General features: G+C 54.6%; 13 protein-coding genes across 13 annotated transcripts; 8 read left to right on the plus strand and 5 right to left on the minus strand.

Annotated features, from left to right (window-relative positions):
- Positions 1–247: 247 nt before the first annotated feature.
- BKA78DRAFT_355191 (kinase-like domain-containing protein) lies at positions 248–1,184 on the plus strand (the record flags this gene model as incomplete). The annotated part of the gene is made up of 4 exons (XM_066891859.1): positions 248–336; positions 389–699; positions 749–1,095; positions 1,158–1,184. 4 exons carry the CDS (start codon positions 248–250, stop codon positions 1,182–1,184), a joined length of 774 nt encoding a protein of 257 aa, XP_066740863.1.
- A 522-nt stretch (positions 1,185–1,706) lies between these two features.
- BKA78DRAFT_355192 (uncharacterized protein) lies at positions 1,707–2,405 on the minus strand (the record flags this gene model as incomplete). The annotated part of the gene is made up of 2 exons (XM_066891860.1): positions 1,707–2,201; positions 2,253–2,405. 2 exons carry the CDS (start codon positions 2,403–2,405, stop codon positions 1,707–1,709), a joined length of 648 nt encoding a protein of 215 aa, XP_066740864.1.
- A 700-nt stretch (positions 2,406–3,105) lies between these two features.
- BKA78DRAFT_181736 (uncharacterized protein) lies at positions 3,106–3,920 on the plus strand. Its single transcript, XM_066883420.1, has 2 exons — positions 3,106–3,429; positions 3,499–3,920. The coding sequence occupies exons 1-2, from the start codon at positions 3,167–3,169 to the stop codon at positions 3,752–3,754; spliced, it is 519 nt and encodes a 172-aa protein (XP_066740865.1). The 5' UTR covers positions 3,106–3,166; the 3' UTR covers positions 3,755–3,920.
- Positions 3,921–4,652: 732 nt separating this feature from the next.
- Positions 4,653–5,988, minus strand: BKA78DRAFT_298012 (uncharacterized protein; the record flags this gene model as incomplete). The annotated part of the gene is made up of 2 exons (XM_066886848.1): positions 4,653–5,455; positions 5,505–5,988. 2 exons carry the CDS (start codon positions 5,986–5,988, stop codon positions 4,653–4,655), a joined length of 1,287 nt encoding a protein of 428 aa, XP_066740866.1.
- A 501-nt stretch (positions 5,989–6,489) lies between these two features.
- On the plus strand, positions 6,490–7,183 carry BKA78DRAFT_355195 (uncharacterized protein; the record flags this gene model as incomplete). The annotated part of the gene is made up of 2 exons (XM_066891861.1): positions 6,490–6,639; positions 6,692–7,183. 2 exons carry the CDS (start codon positions 6,490–6,492, stop codon positions 7,181–7,183), a joined length of 642 nt encoding a protein of 213 aa, XP_066740867.1.
- Positions 7,184–7,594: 411 nt separating this feature from the next.
- On the plus strand, positions 7,595–8,326 carry BKA78DRAFT_298014 (uncharacterized protein; the record flags this gene model as incomplete). The annotated part of the gene is made up of 2 exons (XM_066886849.1): positions 7,595–7,753; positions 7,802–8,326. The coding sequence occupies 2 exons, from the start codon at positions 7,595–7,597 to the stop codon at positions 8,324–8,326; spliced, it is 684 nt and encodes a 227-aa protein (XP_066740868.1).
- Positions 8,327–8,708: 382 nt separating this feature from the next.
- Positions 8,709–9,974, minus strand: BKA78DRAFT_298015 (uncharacterized protein; the record flags this gene model as incomplete). Its single annotated transcript, XM_066886850.1, has 2 exons — positions 8,709–9,526; positions 9,578–9,974. 2 exons carry the CDS (start codon positions 9,972–9,974, stop codon positions 8,709–8,711), a joined length of 1,215 nt encoding a protein of 404 aa, XP_066740869.1.
- A 350-nt stretch (positions 9,975–10,324) lies between these two features.
- On the minus strand, positions 10,325–10,687 carry BKA78DRAFT_298016 (uncharacterized protein; the record flags this gene model as incomplete). Its single annotated transcript, XM_066886851.1, has 1 exon — positions 10,325–10,687. One exon carries the CDS (start codon positions 10,685–10,687, stop codon positions 10,325–10,327), a length of 363 nt encoding a protein of 120 aa, XP_066740870.1.
- A 357-nt stretch (positions 10,688–11,044) lies between these two features.
- On the plus strand, positions 11,045–11,779 carry BKA78DRAFT_355198 (uncharacterized protein; the record flags this gene model as incomplete). Its single annotated transcript, XM_066891862.1, has 2 exons — positions 11,045–11,203; positions 11,252–11,779. 2 exons carry the CDS (start codon positions 11,045–11,047, stop codon positions 11,777–11,779), a joined length of 687 nt encoding a protein of 228 aa, XP_066740871.1.
- Positions 11,780–12,144: 365 nt separating this feature from the next.
- On the plus strand, positions 12,145–12,792 carry BKA78DRAFT_298018 (uncharacterized protein; the record flags this gene model as incomplete). Its single annotated transcript, XM_066886852.1, has 2 exons — positions 12,145–12,273; positions 12,322–12,792. The coding sequence occupies 2 exons, from the start codon at positions 12,145–12,147 to the stop codon at positions 12,790–12,792; spliced, it is 600 nt and encodes a 199-aa protein (XP_066740872.1).
- A 429-nt stretch (positions 12,793–13,221) lies between these two features.
- On the plus strand, positions 13,222–13,877 carry BKA78DRAFT_355200 (uncharacterized protein; the record flags this gene model as incomplete). The annotated part of the gene is made up of 2 exons (XM_066891863.1): positions 13,222–13,350; positions 13,404–13,877. 2 exons carry the CDS (start codon positions 13,222–13,224, stop codon positions 13,875–13,877), a joined length of 603 nt encoding a protein of 200 aa, XP_066740873.1.
- A 584-nt stretch (positions 13,878–14,461) lies between these two features.
- Positions 14,462–15,703, plus strand: BKA78DRAFT_355201 (putative amidohydrolase amhX; the record flags this gene model as incomplete). Its single annotated transcript, XM_066891864.1, has 1 exon — positions 14,462–15,703. The coding sequence occupies one exon, from the start codon at positions 14,462–14,464 to the stop codon at positions 15,701–15,703; it is 1,242 nt and encodes a 413-aa protein (XP_066740874.1).
- Positions 15,574–17,965, minus strand: BKA78DRAFT_345812 (major facilitator superfamily domain-containing protein). The gene is made up of 5 exons (XM_066890506.1): positions 17,453–17,965; positions 17,304–17,405; positions 16,740–17,248; positions 16,339–16,691; positions 15,574–16,280 (listed from the first exon to the last, which is right to left on the minus strand). Exons 1-5 carry the CDS (start codon positions 17,752–17,754, stop codon positions 15,990–15,992), a joined length of 1,557 nt encoding a protein of 518 aa, XP_066740875.1. The 5' UTR covers positions 17,755–17,965; the 3' UTR covers positions 15,574–15,989.
- Positions 17,966–18,037: the final 72 nt, after the last annotated feature.

The raw sequence follows: 18,037 nt of genomic DNA on the forward strand, positions 1-18,037 counted from the left end.
CTTTCAGACGCATGATAAAGCAAAATGCATTCCGCAAACCTTTGTGGACTGCCATCGTCTCTCGTCCTCTGTCGCTCAAGATTCCATGGAGACTGAATTTGGGGCAAACAACTTCAAGTGTTGCGAGGGTGGCCTTTTCACAAAAGAAATGGAACTATTCCCGTTCCGCGAAGTACTGTGGCAAGGGGAGCGGGCGAATGAGTACCATCCCGCACCAGAGGCCAGGGGCTATTGTCCTTTACACATAATGGACTTGCTCAAAGATGGGAGGTATAGAGTGCTGCACAAGATCTGGGGAGGTGGCAACTCAACTGTTTGGGCTGCAAGAGACCTGAGGTATGCTTGTATCCTCTAATGAATAAAGCACAGGACACTGACGTACTTCCAGGGAGGGCAAGTACGTTGCGTTGAAGATTGGCGTCACCGGCGGGGAGAAACCAAGTCGAGAACTGGAAGTCTTGCAAAAGATTTCTGCGAGCCAATCTGAGCACCCAGGATCTCGTAATTTGGTGAGACTGTACGACAATTTTGTGATTGAGAGACCTTATGGCTCCCATGAATGTCTCGTGCTTGATCTTCTAGGAGGGAATCCACAGTTTACGGAGGGACGCAGATTACCGGCAAATGTGGCTAAGAGGATGGCAAAAGAGGTTCTTCTCGGGTTAGACTGCTTGCATACCCAGGGCATCACCCACGGCGGTAAATGCTCATGCGTTTCTTCCTGCATGAATCAGCTGACATCTGACAGACCTCCACGCGGGGAACCTGAGTTGCTTTATGCCGCCGTTGGAGCACCTAGACGAGCACGAGTTCTGCGAGAAGTTCGGAGAGATAAACACCTATAACATGGAAAGAAAAGACGGGAAGCCGATAGGGCCTGGCGTGCCAAGGTACCTGGTCCTCCCTGGGGCCTTTCCAAAGTTTTGTCTCCCAGTATCGAACGACATCAACGTCAAAATTGTCGACTTTGGCGAGTCGTTCCTCAAAGGGAAAGCCCCAGAGACGGTAGATACAACGCAGTGCCTGAAGCCACCGGAGGTCATGTTTGGAGATCCTCCCGATCATCGACTCGACATGTGGAGCATGGGATGCCTGGTAAGTGTATCATCGCGAGATTGCTCCTAGAAAAGTCACACGGATGCTGACATGCTGCGGAGCTGTTTGAGCTCGTCGTTTCCCACTAGCCATTCTTTACTGAGTGTCGGTGCCCGATAACCCCCGAAGAGTATTCGGAAGATGTGCTCGATCATCTTGTACCTCAAGAGATTCCAGAGCGCTGGCGGGGACAATTGGGTGGATTAGAGCGCGCCGCCGAGTCCTCTAGGGAATTGGACGTGAGGGATTCGCTAAAACAGCTTTACTTTAACTGCCCATTTGATTTTGAAGGCGCTGAGAGGTTTTCTCGAAAGGACATTACCAAAGTGGGCGAGCTTGTCAGCAGGATGCTGCGGCTGGAACCGGCGGAGAGGACGACGGCGGCAGAGATTTTGGAGGACCCGTGGTGGGATGATGTGTGATGAACACGGCTGGTCGCGGTGGGCGAGCACGCGGTCCATCTTTCGTTTCTCTCCATTACCCGCAGGTCCTTGAGCATTCAGGAACCCCCAGCTCTGCAGAGAGTCTCAGCTCTTGAAGAATCGCAGCACCTTTTCCAAATGACTTTGCAGCAACTGATGGCCAGCAACACCTTGGACGATCGATCCGCTTCACCAATCAGTCAAATTCGCCGCGAGAGCTGCCTCGTAGACAGCTTCGCAATCCTCCACGATACTGCCTGGAATCTGCATGTGGTACACATCTCCAGTCGTCTCCAACGCCTCGCTCGCAGGAACGGCGCGCTCGTGCACCCTAGGTGTACTGCTGGGCTTCACATGGTCGAAGCAAACCTCCATCAACCCGACATATTCGCGCTTCCAGTCGGGGTCGTTGATCTTGAAGAAGAGAGAATGGTAGTAGAAGAAGCCAGTGCACGCGTAAGACGGGACGATGCGCATGGACGGGTGGGCGGGCGGGTTGTCCCTCACGCGGCGGTAGTGCGCGACGCAGTCCTGGGTGCTGGCACCTGGACCGATGAGGTGGATATCGAAGCGCGCTGGGCCGCTTCCCATCCCGTGACTGCCGAAGAGACAGTAGTGCAAGTTCTTCGCAAGCGTCTCAAGCTCTGAATCATTGGCTGCGGATACGTCGTATGCGACATATACCTGGTTATGTGAGCGCGCGCATGTGATATTTGAGTGACGAGCTAGTCCTACCTGGAAAGAGTAGAGAGGTGGGAGTTCATGGCGTTTCCAGTGGCTCACTGTTCGAAGACCGTCGGCCTTGTGGTGGTGGCGGAAGTGGTGCTTGACCTTGCGGGGTGCGAGGTTTTTGGTATGGCGAGGTGCGCTTTCCAAGGCAGATGACATGATGATCAGAAATCATCAAAAGCCTGAAGAAGCAGTTGAAGCGGCAGGTGGCGTTGTTGATGTTGTGGTGTTGAAGTGTTTGGGTGCTGCGGAGGCGAGCCACAAACACCCACCGACATGTTTGCCTGCTTTGCGTGCGACGACCCCAACACTAACCGCCCGCTCTTTCAGGCGCCGGCGCGCTTGGCCACCTTGCAACCAACGCACTTCACTACCAACATCACACAAAACCACAATGAAATACTTCCCCTGGGTACTTGGACCACAGTGGAAGAATTTCGCCCCTTCTCTTGTTGGTGTTGTGCTTCCATCCGATTCCCATCGCTCTGCTGCAGTCTCCTGCCTCATCTCGTCGGATTCGATGCCGCTAGAAACATTGGTCGGTAGAGACGCCGCTCATTTACCAGTGCAAAGCCGCCTTCCGAATGCCACCCTTGTTTGAAGGGTGTCATTCGTCAAGGGGTAGGGCCGGAGATGGCGCTTCATGTTTTCGCGAACCTCTCCTAGCCAATGCTGCCAACGGACGTTTCGAGGAGTTGTCCATACACCATCCGACATCGTGTCTACCACAATTTCGAAGAAGCCATACGGTCTTTGCCACGTTCCCTACCAACACGCCACCAACGACCGCGCAATTGCGCAAGGCAACAGCGACTATAATTGAACGGTGTGGACTCGAGCATGTCTTTTGAATCAGACACACCGATCCTCTCCAAGCAAAAGATCTCCTGTTCTTGACATTGCAGAGTCAATCAACAAAAATGAGCGGCGAACGCTTCCCTGTCATGAGGCTTTCTGAATCTGACCGAAGCTTCCTCGAATCTCTTGTGATGGCCTTGGAAGAACATCCTCCCGTTACCTTGGAAGAACATCCTCCCGCTACCTTGGAAGAACATACTCCCGTTACCATCAAGCACGCAGAAAAGATTTCAGATGAAGGCCAGCGGGGAATGGTGGTCGCGTTGATTCGAGAGGCGTCAAAGCATTGTAAACGAGATCTTTCGCGTCACACTGCCACGCTGAGGTACGTATGGTCATTGCTCAAGAAGAGGCCCCATCCAAAGTTTCAGAAGCGTGCTAATCTTCACTGCAGTAGCGACCCCTTCCGGCGCGATGATGTGGGCAAATACGTCACTGCTGTCGTGCAGACTGAGAGTGACAAAATCAACAACAAAGGCTCTGATTACAGGGTCTATTACAGGGTCTATTACGATGTGACCGGGACTGGTCATCCGATTATTCGGGGGACTATTTTGAGGCTGCCCAGAGACTTGACCGACGAAGAGAAAAGGGAGTTCAGTGAGGTTCTTGATGGGAATCAAGAGCCAGAACACAAGGAAACAGAGTAGGCACATCTTGTGGCCCTTGATTGGCTGCCTGGGGGTAGCGGAGCACCAAATTGTCATTCAATTTCCCTTGTTTCCCAGGTCACACAGCTTGATGGAGAGGCGGGATGAGTCAACTGTCAGGGAGATTCATATGTCGTGGATTTGAACTACCAGAAGAAGCTCAGATGTCTTCAAAATCAGGGCTTTGCTCCTTGTGAGTTCTAAGACATGAGTTCTCTAGCTGCAGGGGTATGAATGCTCTCTGTTGACACAGCGGTGGCTACCATCTGCCACGGCCTCAACCGTTTTACGTCCTCGGCTGTCATTTCTTGCATATCGGAAACCATTTGAGGTTTGATTGACTTCCTCAGTTGCTAATTAGGCGCATCTCTGTCAATCAACCGTCTGTGCCTTCGTATGAGTGCGGCCACTGTTGCGGCCACCATTCCTACTTCTTCAAGATTCCTTATCTCAACGGAAGCTCGGCTGGCTTCGGGTTGGACAAATCATATGACAGAATGAACCGACTCCTTGTCCCAAAAGCCTCCGCCCACTCTCTGTCCTTCTGAAATACAGGCAAGAGCCTCTATGCAGACCGAAGGACCTTTTCCCAGACGACATACAACGGCTGCATTAGAATTTGGCGATCTTTGAAGTCTACCATGATCGGGGCATTCTGCATTGGCGTAAGCCTCAACGGGATCACAAGGAACAGATGCATTGGGATGGTAGAAGCCCGCCCCTGCTACCCAACTGGTGATCATCGATCGATCAGGTAGTGAAGGGTATTTTATTTCTATGGACCTCTAGCCCTTTCCATCTTTCTTTTTCCTGTCGCCGTCTTTTTTCAACCCAAGACTCTCCAAGCACTACTCTAATCGTGGCCAATGGGATCCACAGCCCGGCGCGAGGAAGCCAGTCAAAATGGACCGATGGGACCATTGTCCCACATACCGTACGGAGAATGCTTTATGACACCTTTTTCATCGACCTCTGGTTCAATCTGAGGGAATTGAAACTTGTCGGCCGAGAGTATGCCCGTAACGAATTCGCCAAGCCATTCGTCTTTCTCATCTGGGTTGTCGGGGTTTTCGACAACCTTTGTCTTGAAGGTTTCAATCGCGCTGAGGGCCCAGTCGACGCCCCTTTCCTCCATGTGGTGAAGGCGCGCGTCGATGAAGTAGCAAAACAAGTCGCGGAGGCCTGCCGGTGGTTGTCCTTCTTCTCTGTCTGGTCTTCCCAACGCCCCTTCGTCCGCCCAGTCGTACTGGACATCGAATTGACCGAACAGGTCCTCGAGCGCCTGCGAAGTTTCCTGCAATATACCCCAGACAGTATCGTCACTCATGTATTGGAAAACTCCTGCCACATTTCTTTGCCAGATCTTGACGCGATCAATCCTTTTTTCTCCACGGGGAAAGGCGCCCGGCCTCTTTCCTTGGAAAAAGACACCTTTCTTTCCGTTGATCGAGTCGAAAACTAGCGCAAGCCTTGAAGGGTATTGGTAGCTGCCAAGTTCGGCCCTGGCGTGGTCCCATACAGTGTCGCCGTTGATGATGAATGGCTCAAGATCGAGGTCACCGTCCTCATTACCCATGAGTAGACCAATGACCCAATCAGTAGAAGCATGCTGGTAGCTCTCAGGCCAAGCGACGAGTTGATAATCACCTCTTAGCCACTGGAAGAAGTGAAGGAGTGTTTGGGCCTCGAAAACATGGTCGCCTGGAATTGTCATCAGTTAGACATTTCAAAAAGGTGGCTGGCGGCTTACTCTGATATTTGGTAGTATCAACATCATCTTGACCTAGCTGCTCGACCTGAAGCGGGCACTGTGAGGGGTCGCCCGCAGTCGAGTATCCAAACCATTTTGCCGCGGGTCCGTCTGCTGCGTCGCTGCAGCCCGGGTAAGGCTCGAAAGAGATCCAGTATCTTTCGCCGTCAATGTCCCATGGCGATGCGTCCTTGGTCGTTTCGCTGTCGAAGGTTGATGCGGTTGTAGATGGGTTGAGACTGAAACTTGACTTCCCGATAGCATTGCAGTTGGGACCGTCATCGGGGGATTCGCTGCATGCGCTGCCGCCCAGGTCGGGTGACTCGTTGTTGTCGATCTGGCAAACCCAGCACGGGTAATTGTCGACGGCGCTTGAAGTCTGGCGGATCACTTGGTGATTGTGCTCGTGGCCAATGTGAAGTGTGGAGGCATGGAAGGCAAAGAATGCCAGGATGCAGATGAGAAAATACGCACGAGAAGCCATCGTGCTGTTTCCCCTGCAATGGTGAAGTGGTGAGGATGGGAAGTAAATTGAGTGGGAGAGGTGGAGGGTTGGTGTTGAGGTTGATGCGATTCTGTAGAGCCCCAAAAGCCCAAGACTTTTCGAGGCAAGTGCTCGTTCTGTGAACATCACGAGCGACTTGCCTCAGGCAGGCAGATCACAGGTGCTTCTGCATCTTGTGAAGATTTGGGGAAGGTACAGCCTGACCAATTAATCACTTTAGACAGATAGTTCATGTTATTTTCATTGTCTTTGTGTGGTGCGCTCGATGACTCCTCGGATCCGCCAAACCTTTCTTGAACCTCTACCCTAAAATACTGGACATTGAGTCGATGACCTTTGCATGGCATATACGTGCTTAGTAATCGAGGTTTTTCGACTCGTTTAAGAACCTCAGTGACGCCTTGTCTGTTCGACCTAAATCCCTCCGCCTCTTCAGTGCATCACAACTCCTGATCATCGTGCTGGACTCCACCTCCAATCATGCCTCCCAACACAGGAACGAGACCGCGCAGACAGAACGCTCCTCGTCGTGCGTCTTTCTTCTACCGTCACTTTCAAGATCACGATGGAAATCCCGGCTTGAGCGTCTGGTGTGGCCTTTGCAGTCTTCCTCCCCTTTTCTCATTTCAGGTAATGTCTTGCTTTCCGTTGTCAATTCTTCCATCCTCACTCATGTGAAAAGGTCTACATCACGTATGATCTATCTGAAGCTGAGAAGTCCGACCTGGAGGCGCTCGCGAAGCGGCTTCTTAACAAGCTGCTGGATCCCAGCATTGGCGTGTTCATGATTCGCTTGGACGTTCACATTCTCGGCCCAGGAGCGACCACGGAGGACTGCGTTGCAAGCTTTCGCCGCGCAAAGCAAGCTCCTTCCGACGACCCGTCAATGCACATTGTGCCGTCTTACGTTGCGTCGGACTACCACTACTACCACTGTTTCTTTTTCAAAGTCTCAAGCCCGGACTGGGAGCGCAATGAAACGGGATTGACGAGTGTCTCGTTTGAACCAGCATGTCCCGACGACGTCACAGATGATCGGGCTTTTGTGGAGGAGGCAATGAGCATCGACGAGGCACAAGAAGGTACATCATACCTGTATGGATGTTCGTCTTTCAAGGAGGACTGCAAGGCTGTCTACGAGGCTGCTCAGGCTGCGGGCTTGACTGAGTGGTGAATCCAAAGCTGGCCTCACCACGATTTAGTCCTGGCATCGGTTGGGTCTTTGGAATCTGGGGTGTGTCTTTCGGGAAAGAAGGTCAATGGTTAGGAGGGAGTGACAGGACTCTGCTGCAAGTTGCATAGGAAATGGAAAAGTCAGCTCGTGCTTGAAAGTCAAATATTCTGGGGGCCGGAATGATCATCAAGTTGTGCCTGCTTTGAATTCGAAAAGAAGGCGCTAGAAAATAAGATTAACATATTTGAGTGTTAAAGCGGACTGCGCTTGCGAGCCTGTTTGCACGGCGGCGAAGGCTACAGGCCTGCCCGAGCTTCAACTCTTGCCCGTGCGACAATCACTTCCTCCTCGCACAACAAACACCTTCCATCAAACATCCAGAATACCACCCAGCTTTCCAAAACACCAACAATGCTTCGTCGCGTACCCCGTCCACGACCGACCGGCGGTCGTGCACCTCGCCCGATCTACCCTGTCTTCACGCACTTTCAAGATCACAATCGGCGCTCTACGCTGAGCGTTTGGTACGACATGGGCAGACCGAGTCTTCCGCGTCTCTTTTCATTCCAGGTAAGTTCCACAACTGTCTCTTTGAGATGCTCAAGCTGATTGATTCAGGTCTACATCACACACGATGCGTCACCCACAGAGAATGCCGACCGCGAAGCCCTTGCCGACGAGCTGTTTGAGACCATCCTCGGCGAACACTTCCTTTGCCAGCGACTTGACCTTCACTTCTTGCGTCCGGGAGAGACGACCAACGACTGCGTTGAGTTTCACCGAGCGCTGGCGCAAACCAAACACGCCGACTTGGCCAAGGTGGTCGTTCCCTCTTACACACGCTCCGGAATCTGGCCCAATCATTCATTCATCTACATCGTCTCCGATTCAGACTGGAAGGAAGTGGGTTTGAAGGGCGTCTTCTTCGACTTCGACCCGACTGATCCCCGAGCCCCAACTGATCCGATTTTCGAGCGCGAGCTGGTTGGTCACGATATTGAGGAGATTGCCGACATTCTCTTTTCGCAGTGGAGCTTGAGGGATGACTACATGAACTTGTTCCGCGACGCCCATGAAGCGGGAATGACAGAGTGGGTGGAAGTGTTCCGCGCAGCCAACAGGCTGGGAATGGACCAGTGGTGAAGCAATGGTGCTCTCATGTACGATGGTGAAGGACATGGCAGGAGGCAAGCAACTTCTTGAATTGGTTCATAGCGTTCTGGGCTTGCCTCAATGGCTTTGAGGGTACAGTGAGTAGAGTATTACAACAGGCTACGGTTTGCGAGGCTCACAGCTTGCAAAAATTGAGCAACAATTGACCTGAGTAATTTCAAATTCCAATCATTGAAAACCAAGGGAGCATTCATTGAGCTGATCTAGAAGAGAGTGTGCCCAATTTGAGTCCTATTGTCCTGTCTCTAGTCTATACCCTCTAGTCCTTCTCCATTCTCCGTCTTCCACTCGTATCAAGCCATCAACTGCTTCCGTATTGGAGCGTCCTGGCCATCCGAGCCGGCACTTTCGTTCAGTTGAATGGACCGGCAGGTCCGTTATCCCAAGCATCATACTCAGACTTGGGAATGATGTACGAGTCGTCCAAGTCGTTCTCAGTCTTTGGCAGGCGCAAAAAGTCTCCAGACAGAATTCCGTCGTCGAAGCGAGTCAGCCAACGTGTGCGCTCTTCCTCGTCCTCCGGCGTGAGCGTAGCTGCTTCGAGGTCGGCCTTAGCGCTAATGGACCACGTCATCCCAGCGAAGTCGAATTGAAAAAGGCGGGCGTCGATGTACCAACACCAAAGGTCGCGAAGTCCAGCCAGAGGCTGGTCATCCTCACGCTCGGGTCGGCCCAGCATGGCACTTTCATCGTCATCCCACGAGTAGCGCTCGTCGAATTGTTGGAATGCGTCCTCAATGCCCTTGGTCGTATCGGTAAACACCTTCCAGACGACAGGGTGCTTCAAATGCTGATATACGCCTGAGACGTCTCGTTGCCACTTCTTTATTTCATCGATGCGGAGGCCTTGGGCAGCGTTCAATGGCTTCGGGAGAGAGGCTGTGACGTCCGATTTGAACATACTGCCTTTCATGCGATTGATTCCCCCTGACACGAGCGCCATGTGACCGGGGTTGCCATAGCTACCGAGCTGCAGGCCAACGTGCTGCCAGAGGGATGATCCGTCCCAGATGAAAGGCGGAAGAGTCAAGTATTCGTTGCCCATAAGGACTCCAATGATCCAGTCTCTGGACGGATGGCTGTAGACTTCCGGCCAGGGCACAATGGCATACTCTCCGTAGAGCCATTTGAAGAAGTTAAGAACCGTTTGCTTTTCGACAATGTGGTCGGCTGTACGCATGTGAGTCAATGACCGTCAATTGGGGATACAAGCTGACTCACTTTGAAACTCATTCGTAGCAACTTCATCCTTGTCGAGCTGTACGAGCTCCAAAGAGCAGGATTCCGAAGACGTCGAGCTCGGGAAGGAAAACCATTTCTCGACATCCATACCAGACGCTTCGGTGCAGCTCGAATATCCATCCCAGATAATGTAGAACTTCGTTCCCTCGACGGTCCAGGAGGGAAGCTCGGCTTGCGAGGATGCAATTGAGGTATTGAAAGGGAACTTGCCGCTGAAGAGGCCGGCGCTGGAGGCGATTACTTTGCAGGTTGACTCGTCTGATCTACCGGGCCCGCAGGCGGTGTCTTCGGTGCCCAAGAATTCGCAAACAAAACATGGCTCAGGATCTTCGAAGAAGGAAATATGGACCGTAGATGGATTGGTGCGAGAATCCATCCAAACACCCCCGGCAAGGTTGCGCAAGACTGACCAACCAAGCCGGATGAGGCGGTGACGGGGAAAGGGATCTTGTTGTTGTCATCGCGCTGCTACTATTGTCGCGCTGCTGTTGTTGTCGCGCTGCTGTTGTTGTCGCGCTACTGTTATTATCGCTGCCGTTGTTGCGCTGCTTTGATTGCACCATTCTTATCACGCTGCTGTTGTCACGCTGCTGTTGTCACGCTGCTGTTGTCGCGCTGCTGTTGTCGTGTTTCATTGTTGTTGCTGTAGTGGGAAGGCCTCTCCCTAAAGCTCACCACTCACGTGCGGACTTCCCTTTGCTAACTAAAACCAAACTTGATTGATTCCTATTTGGGTTTAGCGCGTGCCATTAATCTGCTTTTTGGCGGACCCCCCTCACCAAAAAGCCCCCCTTCGCAGCACCTAATTCCCCGTCCACCTTTGGAAGGCTCGACGACACGTCGCTGCCGTGGCCCTACGCTTTGCTCTGGGACTCTGAGCCGTAGTCGTCTCACCTTCCTCCGGCTTGCCGGGGGATTAGCAGGATTGAGGCTTCCAGTAAGGTTGGTGACATTGAAGTAGTTCTCGCTGCCGTTGACCATAGATGAGAGGGAATCGTCGACGGAGTCATGTGGATTAACAGGGAGAGCGGCCGCGATGGTGAACCATGCTGCAGCTGCAAAAAGCAGCAACAGCGGAAAGGGATTCATGATTAATGAGATCATGCAACGAGGATGTAGACGTCGAGGTAAATATGGTCGAGGTTGAGTTGGAAAGGTGTGCGGTGGAGGCTGGAGGTTGTGGGAGGTTGAAGTAGGTGGGAGTTTTGAGGTGGAAAAAGACGTGGGCCTATCCAGGCGCCAGATCATGATATGGAGGACTTGGGAAGGAGCTCGCTCGCCCCGGTGCTTGAAAATATTCGACAGAAAATTAACACTGACTGTGTTTAATCGACGTCAAAAAGCTTGCTGCACTTGACCTTCAGCAAACACCTCGAATCCAGCTCCCATTACCACCTCCCATCATCACCTCCCATCACACATCTTTCGGTCAGGATTGCCGTCAAGATGCTTTGTCGCATACCTCGGCCAAAGCGCAGCAAGGCGCCTCGCCGGACGTACCCGCTCTTCACGCACTTCCAAGATCTCAACGGACGCCCTACTCTGAGCGTCTGGTGGGATACAACCAAAACCCACCCAAGCCTTCCACCTCTCTTCTCTTTCCAGGTAGACTTGACGCTCTGCCCAACAGAACAAGCAATCTAACAAAGCCAGGTCTACGTCATGCACAAAGCATCTCCTGTGGACAAGGCGGACCGTGAGGCCCTTGCCAGTGACCTTTTCCGCAAGATTCTAGGCGACTGGCACGGCTACAGCAGCCGCATCGACCTTCACTTCATGCGCCCTGGCGAGAAGACTGCCGACTGCGTAGAATCCCATCGATCTCATGTCCAGGCCAAGCCCACCAATCTGGCACGTGTGGTTGTTCCGGCATACACGTGCTGGTATTCCCGACCCAGCCATTCGTTCATCTACGTGGTCTTCGCTCAGGACTGGAAGAAGGAAGGACTGAAAGGAGTCTGCTTCGACTACGACTCATCCAGGCCAGGCATTCCAGCTGATGCTATTCGCGAAAAACACTTGGTCAACGATGAGATGGAGAGGACTGCGGATGACTACTGTGCAGAGTGGTGTTGGAAGGATGATTATGAGGAGATATTCGGCGAAGCCAGAGACGCGGGAATGACAGACTGGCAGGAGGTGTTCAAAGCGGCCAACAGACTCGGAATGGATCAGTGGTGAATGGACACTGAAACTGCACACACGCAGGTTGAGAGAAAGCCTGGGAAGGATGGCATGGAGGCCTTGGTCTACTAGGAATACAGTTTCCAACAATCAGGCTTGACACAGAACGTGAATCTCATCTTTGTTCAATCATGTCTTTTCACGTGAGTCTGCACAGTAACTTTTGCCAATTGTGCTTCGGAACGAGCGAGTCAGCCGTTTCCAGCAGGTGCCCTCTCATCGGCTGTCTGAAGAACTCTCGCGTAGTCATGTGGAGTTATCAACATCCAGACGTCAACCAAAACATCCGCACTTAATTCCAGCAAACACCTCAACTCCACACCCAAGCATCTCGACAATATTGACGGCTACCACAGGCAGTCATGGGTTCACGTCCTCCCGTCCGCGCATACCATTTCTTCAGACGCTACGCCGACGACAACAATCGTGAAGCGCTGAGCGTCTGGATTGACCATCATCAACCCAGTCTTCCACCACTCTTCTCCTTCCAGGTTTGTACCTACTCGGCTTGAATGGAGCAAAATCTGACGTCTCAACAGGTCTACATCACCTACGATGTCTCATCTGCAGAAGACGCCGACCTCGAAGCGCTGGCCAAGAAACTTTATGCAGGCCTACTCTGCGAATGGGGCCACTATGCAAAACGTCTGGACGTCCATTTCATGCGTCCTGGAGCGAGCCCAACCGACTGCATGGAGCGTCACCGCGCTCTGGTTCAAGCTGAGCCCAACAACCTTGCCGACGTCGTCATTCCCTCTTACGTCACCGAGTCCTGCAAGTACCACTCTATCGTCATCATTGTTGATAGTCCTGGATGGAAAGAAGAGGGAATGACAATCGTCGCCTTCGACTGCAGCAAACCGAACGCCAAGTTTCCGCTCCAGCACTTCAAGAAGTCTCTCAATGACACGGAAGTCATGCTCGAAGACCTTTGCAGCATGCTCAAGTGGATTGAAGAGTATGAGGACATGTATAAGAAGGCTCAGGAGCTGGGAATGGCGGAGTGGTGAGGCAGCGCAGCTGCTCTACATCGACGATCTGAGAACACCTACAGGGCAGGGTGCGGATCAGAGTCTGACATCTGAAATTGGGCTCTCTCGCGGCAGGCAGACAGAAGGCGCCGAAAAGTCATGCCACGGGAAGCATGACATGGGAGTCAAGATTTGAAATGCGGGATACTACCGACGGTAGGAACAGTCGAGAGGGAGGGCATGCTGCAGGCTATCTGCCTTGAAGAGTGCCAAATACAAATCTCTCCTCTCTCATGTTTCTTTGTGAAGTGATTTGGCGTGCTCTTGCGCCGCGCCACCTGCATGGCGGAATTTTGGAAAGGCCAACGCCAGGCAAGGCCGCACTCAGTCGCCAACCCACACCACGACCCTCCACCACTTTCAGGCACTTTCCGGTCCAAATATCGTCAGTCTCCGGACGCTCACAACATGTCTTCCCGTCCACCAAGCCGAGCGTACTTCATACACAGACGCTACGAGGATCACAACGATCGTCCTGCCTTGAGCTTCTGGATTGACGGTCAGAGACCCAGTCTGCCGCCACTTTTCTCTTTCCAGGTTTGTGCTGCCCGGCTCGAAAAGAAAAGTACACACTAAAAGTGTCTTCCCAGGTCTACATCACGTACGACGTTTCCACAGCCCAGGACTCCGACCTTCTCGAGCTTGCTCGGCAACTCTTCCACAACCTCATCGGCCACATGGACATTGGCGGCAAGCGTCTGGACCTGCACTTTATGCACCCCGGAGCCAGCATCGCCGACTGCATGGAGCGCCACCGGCTTCTGGCTGAAAACGAACCCGACAATCTGGCCGACGTGGTCGTTCCCTCTTACCTCAGCGCCGACTATCCGTCTTTTCACTCGTTGATTATAGTCGTTTCCAGCCCTGAATGGCAGCATAATGGTGTGGTGTGCGCGCTCTTCGACTGCAGGGACATTGACCCGGAATTCCCCTCCCGAGAGCTGAGTCTGTTAGTCTCCGAGGCTCGCCAGCTGTGTGCCGATATCCATGCAGCGCTGGAGTGGAGGGAAGAGTATGAACAGATGTTCCAAAGGGCCCAGGACTTGGGGATGACGGAGTGGTGAGCCAGTGGATGTTTTCAGTCTCATCGTGGACGAGCCTCGAGGAGAACCAATACGGGAAACCATCATGGGTAGGGCAGACAGCAGTTGAGTGAGGACTTCTGGAAATCCAATTTTGGGGTCGTGAAATGGAAATCTCTACTTGTCCATGCTCTTTCACGAAGTGACTCAATTGATCCCAAACTTTCGTGGAAGTGACAGAAAGACCTCGACGCACCACCAGCATCCCACAAACGCAAGACATCGACCGCGACATACGGCCATCCAGCAGCTCCACCAACCCACCAGACAGACGCGGCAAATCGGCAAACGCATGGCGGGCGTCGGCTGCGTCCACAGACCGCTTCGGGTACTCGTCAAAGTACCCGATCGGCAGCGCGCACCGAGCCGCCCGCGCTGTCACCACTTCCCCGGACTCCACACCTGCGATCTACAACGGATGGTAGAATAAGTACCGACGGGCGCCTGGGCGATTTTTGTGGTTTTTGGTTGCTTCGCCAATCTGTTTGAGTTGACACACGCACACGGCCAGTCATCGTCAAGGAAAAGAGCAAGGGGATAGAGACAACCACACGCAGCCTGCAGCCATGGCATCACCAACAACCCTCTCCCCCTCGACCATCGCCACCGCAACGCGCGCCATTGACGCCGCCAGCGCCGACCTGCGCGCCCTCAACCTTTCAATCTACAACAACCCCGAAACCAAATACGAAGAGCACGCCGCGCTCGCGCTCCTCTGCGACTGGTTCGAAGCGCGCGGCTGGGCCGTCGCCCGCGGCGTCTACGGTCTCGCGACGGCCTTCGAGGCGCGCTTCAGCATCGGCACGGGGGGCCGCACCATCGCCTTCAACGCCGAGTACGACGCGCTTCCCAAGATTGGGCACGCCTGCGGGCACAACCTCATCGCGACGAGCACGCTAGCCAGCGCGGTCGGCACCGTCGCCGCGCTGCGCGCCCTCCCCGCCGCAGCAGGAACCGTCGTCGTGCTCGGCACGCCGGCCGAGGAGACGGGCGGCGGCAAGTTCTACATGGCGAACGCGGGCGCGTGGAAGGACGTCGACGCGTGCCTGATGACGCACCCGATGCCCGACTTCAGCACGCCCGTGTGCCCGCTCAGGGCGAGCTGGAAATATCGCGCCTTCTTCCACGGGCGCGCCGCGCACGCCGCCGCCGCCCCCTGGCAGGGTGCCAATGCGTGCGACGCCATTGTCGCTGCGTATAACGGCCTTGCGGCGCTGCGGCAGCACCTCAGGCCGGGCGAGAGCGTGCAGGGCGTGATTCTGAAGGCGGGGGAGGCGCCGAATGTCATTCCTGAGTATGCGGAGGGCACGTTCAGCCTACGGGCGCCGAAGGCGCGCGCGCTGCGCGAGATGCGGGAGCGGGTGGAGCCGATTTTCGAGGGGGCGGCGCGCGGGGCTGGCTGTACGGTCGAGATGAAGTGGGACGCGGTGTACGAGGACGTCGTCACCAACCGCGCGCTGGCGGAGCGGTACCGCGCGCACATGCTGGGGCACCTGGGGATAAGCGCGGACGAGATGGTGCCGCTGGACGAGGCGGAGCGCAAGCATCAGCAGAATGGCAGTTCGGATATGGGCAACGTCACGTACATTTGCCCCGGCATCCAGCCCATGTTCCGTATTGATGCGGCCAATCTGCCGCATACCAAGGAGTTCCAGCAGGCGGCGGGCACCCAGTTTGCCCATGATATGGCGCTGCAGGCGGGCAAGGCGAATGCGCTCGTGGCGTTGGATTGCTTGCTGGATGATGAGTTTTTTGGCGGCGTCAAGGCCGAGTGGGAGGCGGCGATGAGGGAGGAGGGGAGGCTGTGAGTGAGGGTGGAAAGTGATGGATTGGACAGGACGTGGGAGAAGAAACTTGAAATCTCTTGAGACTGGGAGCAAGGAAAGAAACAGGGGGGATGGAATAATGGAAAAATGAGCTGTCGACTCTACGCCCCTAGGAGAAATTACACACCAAATAGAACAATACCCAATCGACAGCGACCGCACGCGATCAACGCCGACGCCAGAAGTTCAAAACACCTTGACCTCTTTTCCGCCTCTTCTCGCCCATCCGACCCATCCCATCCCCTCCCACTCCATCCCCCCAAACCACCTAATTCTCCGCGGCAGGGGCCGGCCAAATCTTGCGCCAGCCCTTGCCCCAGACCTGAGTAGCGACGACGCTGGCAGTGGCGCCGGCGATGATGGCGGCCTGGCAGCCAAAGGTGACGGAGGGCCCGTTGCGGGCGACCCAGTCGAGCTGGAAGTAGGCGACGGAGAAGCCGCCGATGACGCGCCAGAAGTTGATCCAGGCCGACGCCAGCGACGCGTGGTCGGGGAAGCAGTCGAGCACGTAGGCCGAGATGGCCGTCATGGCGCCGAGCGTTGAGAAGCAGTTCATGCCCTGCGATTGTTGTTAGACAGCAGAGGATTAGAGGGATGGGGCAGACGGGGCAACTCACCCAGCCAAACGCGAGGCCGACCCAGTGAAGATGGTGTTGCAGGGTCTCGCCAAAGAGGACAAGGCCGCAGATGCCAACAATGACGGGGACGTAGACGCCGTTGAGGCGGTTTTCGGGGAGGTGCTTGCCCGAGTGTCGCTTGGTGTAGCTGGAGACGAGCCAGTCGTTGAAGTAATGGCCCCAGAGCTCGCCGACCAGAGTGCCGAGCATGGGCGCCCAGTACAGCATGGCCAGCGCGACGTAGCTGAAGCCGTAGCCCGGCGGCGTGGCCTGCGGCGGAGGCAGCACGAACTGCGTGATGGTCGACACGATGCCGATTGTCCACATGGTGATGGGCATGACGAAGAAGGCGGCTGCTAGCGCGTCAGCGGGTGGCTTCAGGGGTCGGTTCTACGACTTACTGGGGAAGAAGAGATGCGGGCGCGCGAGCAGAGAGCACTGGTGCTTAAAGACAGTCCACAGGCCCGGTCTGCCCGAGACGCGAGCGCCTTCAATGCCAAGAAGAAGAGACAAGCGATACATGATCGTCTTTGGCTTTTGCTCCGACGGCTTCGTCCGGTCATACAGAGTCTCGTCGCCAAAAACCATGACCATGGTGGTGCTGAGCCCGTAAAAGCCGCAGAGCACCGCAAAGTCGGGGCGCCATGCCAGCTTTAGGACAATGAGCGTAGAGAAGAAGGGGCCGAGATAGGGACCGATGAGGAACGAAGCAGCCCAAAGGTTGATCTTGCGAGCGCGCTCGTGGAAGAAGAACATGTCATGAATGAGGGACATGCCAATGACTTGGGGAGCGGCGCCAAAGAAGCCCTGAAGGGCGCGGCAGGCAGTGAAGCTGTCATAGGAGCGAGCGACGGTGCAACCAATGGTGACAATGAGGGAGAGGAACTGGGACCAGAAGAGCACGGGAAGACTGTCAATCGTCAGTCACGGTCAACAATGTGCTGGCGAGGTTGGGCTTAGCCTACCGGCCATAGCGTTGGCAGAGTGGCACGGCCAATAAACCGCCGGGACCTTGCATGAAGATTGCCGGGCTCATGGACTGGGATACATCCTTGACGCTCATGTTCCTTTGCATCTGTCAGCTGCAGCTCTATCAACTACGACCTGTACATACCATTCGGGGGCCTGCAGTTCAAAGACGCTGCTGCCCCACGTCAGTGCCCAGTCGCTGAGCAAGCAGCCGGGAATCAGAGCAAGCAGGACGATGTGCTTCTTCTTCCAGCTCCAGTTGAGCGGGTCGTCGGGGCTGCTCGACGGCTGCGGCACGACTGCTGTGCCATCTGGGCCAACGCGGACTGCACCAGAAGAAGACGGCAGACTGTTGATGGAGGGGGGGCTCGCGGCGCCCTTTTCGGGGTCCTGAAAGGTCGTCACGACTCCATCAGAGGCAGTCTGGGTGATTTCCTTGTCTGTCATGGTGAGTAAAGAAGGAAGAATGGAGATGAAATCTAGAGGTCAAAGCACTGGGGGTGGACTGTGACTTTTAAACACATCATTCGGACTAAAATTCCTAATGGCTGGCTGCATATGGGACCAGGAAGAGACATGGTTGAGGTTGAAGCGCCTTGGGCAGATTTTTTCTAAAGAAGGAAAGCTGACGATAGGAAGATATCCATGGTGGAGCTCTCACAGCACGCTGTGTCAGCCACGAGGTGGTGGCCATGGGCGGTTTCAGCTGTTTGGTCGGCGGGACGACGCC

Source organism: Phyllosticta capitalensis (assembly GCF_038381095.1).
Source record: "Phyllosticta capitalensis strain CBS 128856 chromosome Unknown BKA78scaffold_9, whole genome shotgun sequence".
NCBI lineage: Eukaryota > Fungi > Ascomycota > Dothideomycetes > Botryosphaeriales > Phyllostictaceae > Phyllosticta > Phyllosticta capitalensis.

Bases quoted from the DNA above. Each gene is read 5' to 3' on its own strand.
- BKA78DRAFT_345812 (XM_066890506.1), bottom strand. From the start codon at position 17,754: ATGACAGACAAGGAAATCACCCAGACTGCCTCTGATGGAGTCGTGACG. The intron at 17,406-17,452 runs GTATGTACAGGT...ACAGATGCAAAG, and splicing joins GAACTGCAGGCCCCCGAATG to GAACATGAGCGTCAAGGATG. The intron at 16,692-16,739 runs GTAAGTCGTAGA...ACGCGCTAGCAG, and splicing joins CCCGCATCTCTTCTTCCCCA to CCGCCTTCTTCGTCATGCCC.
- BKA78DRAFT_181736 (XM_066883420.1), top strand. From the start codon at position 3,167: ATGAGCGGCGAACGCTTCCCTGTCATGAGGCTTTCTGAATCTGACCGA. The intron at 3,430-3,498 runs GTACGTATGGTC...TCTTCACTGCAG, and splicing joins CGTCACACTGCCACGCTGAG to TAGCGACCCCTTCCGGCGCG.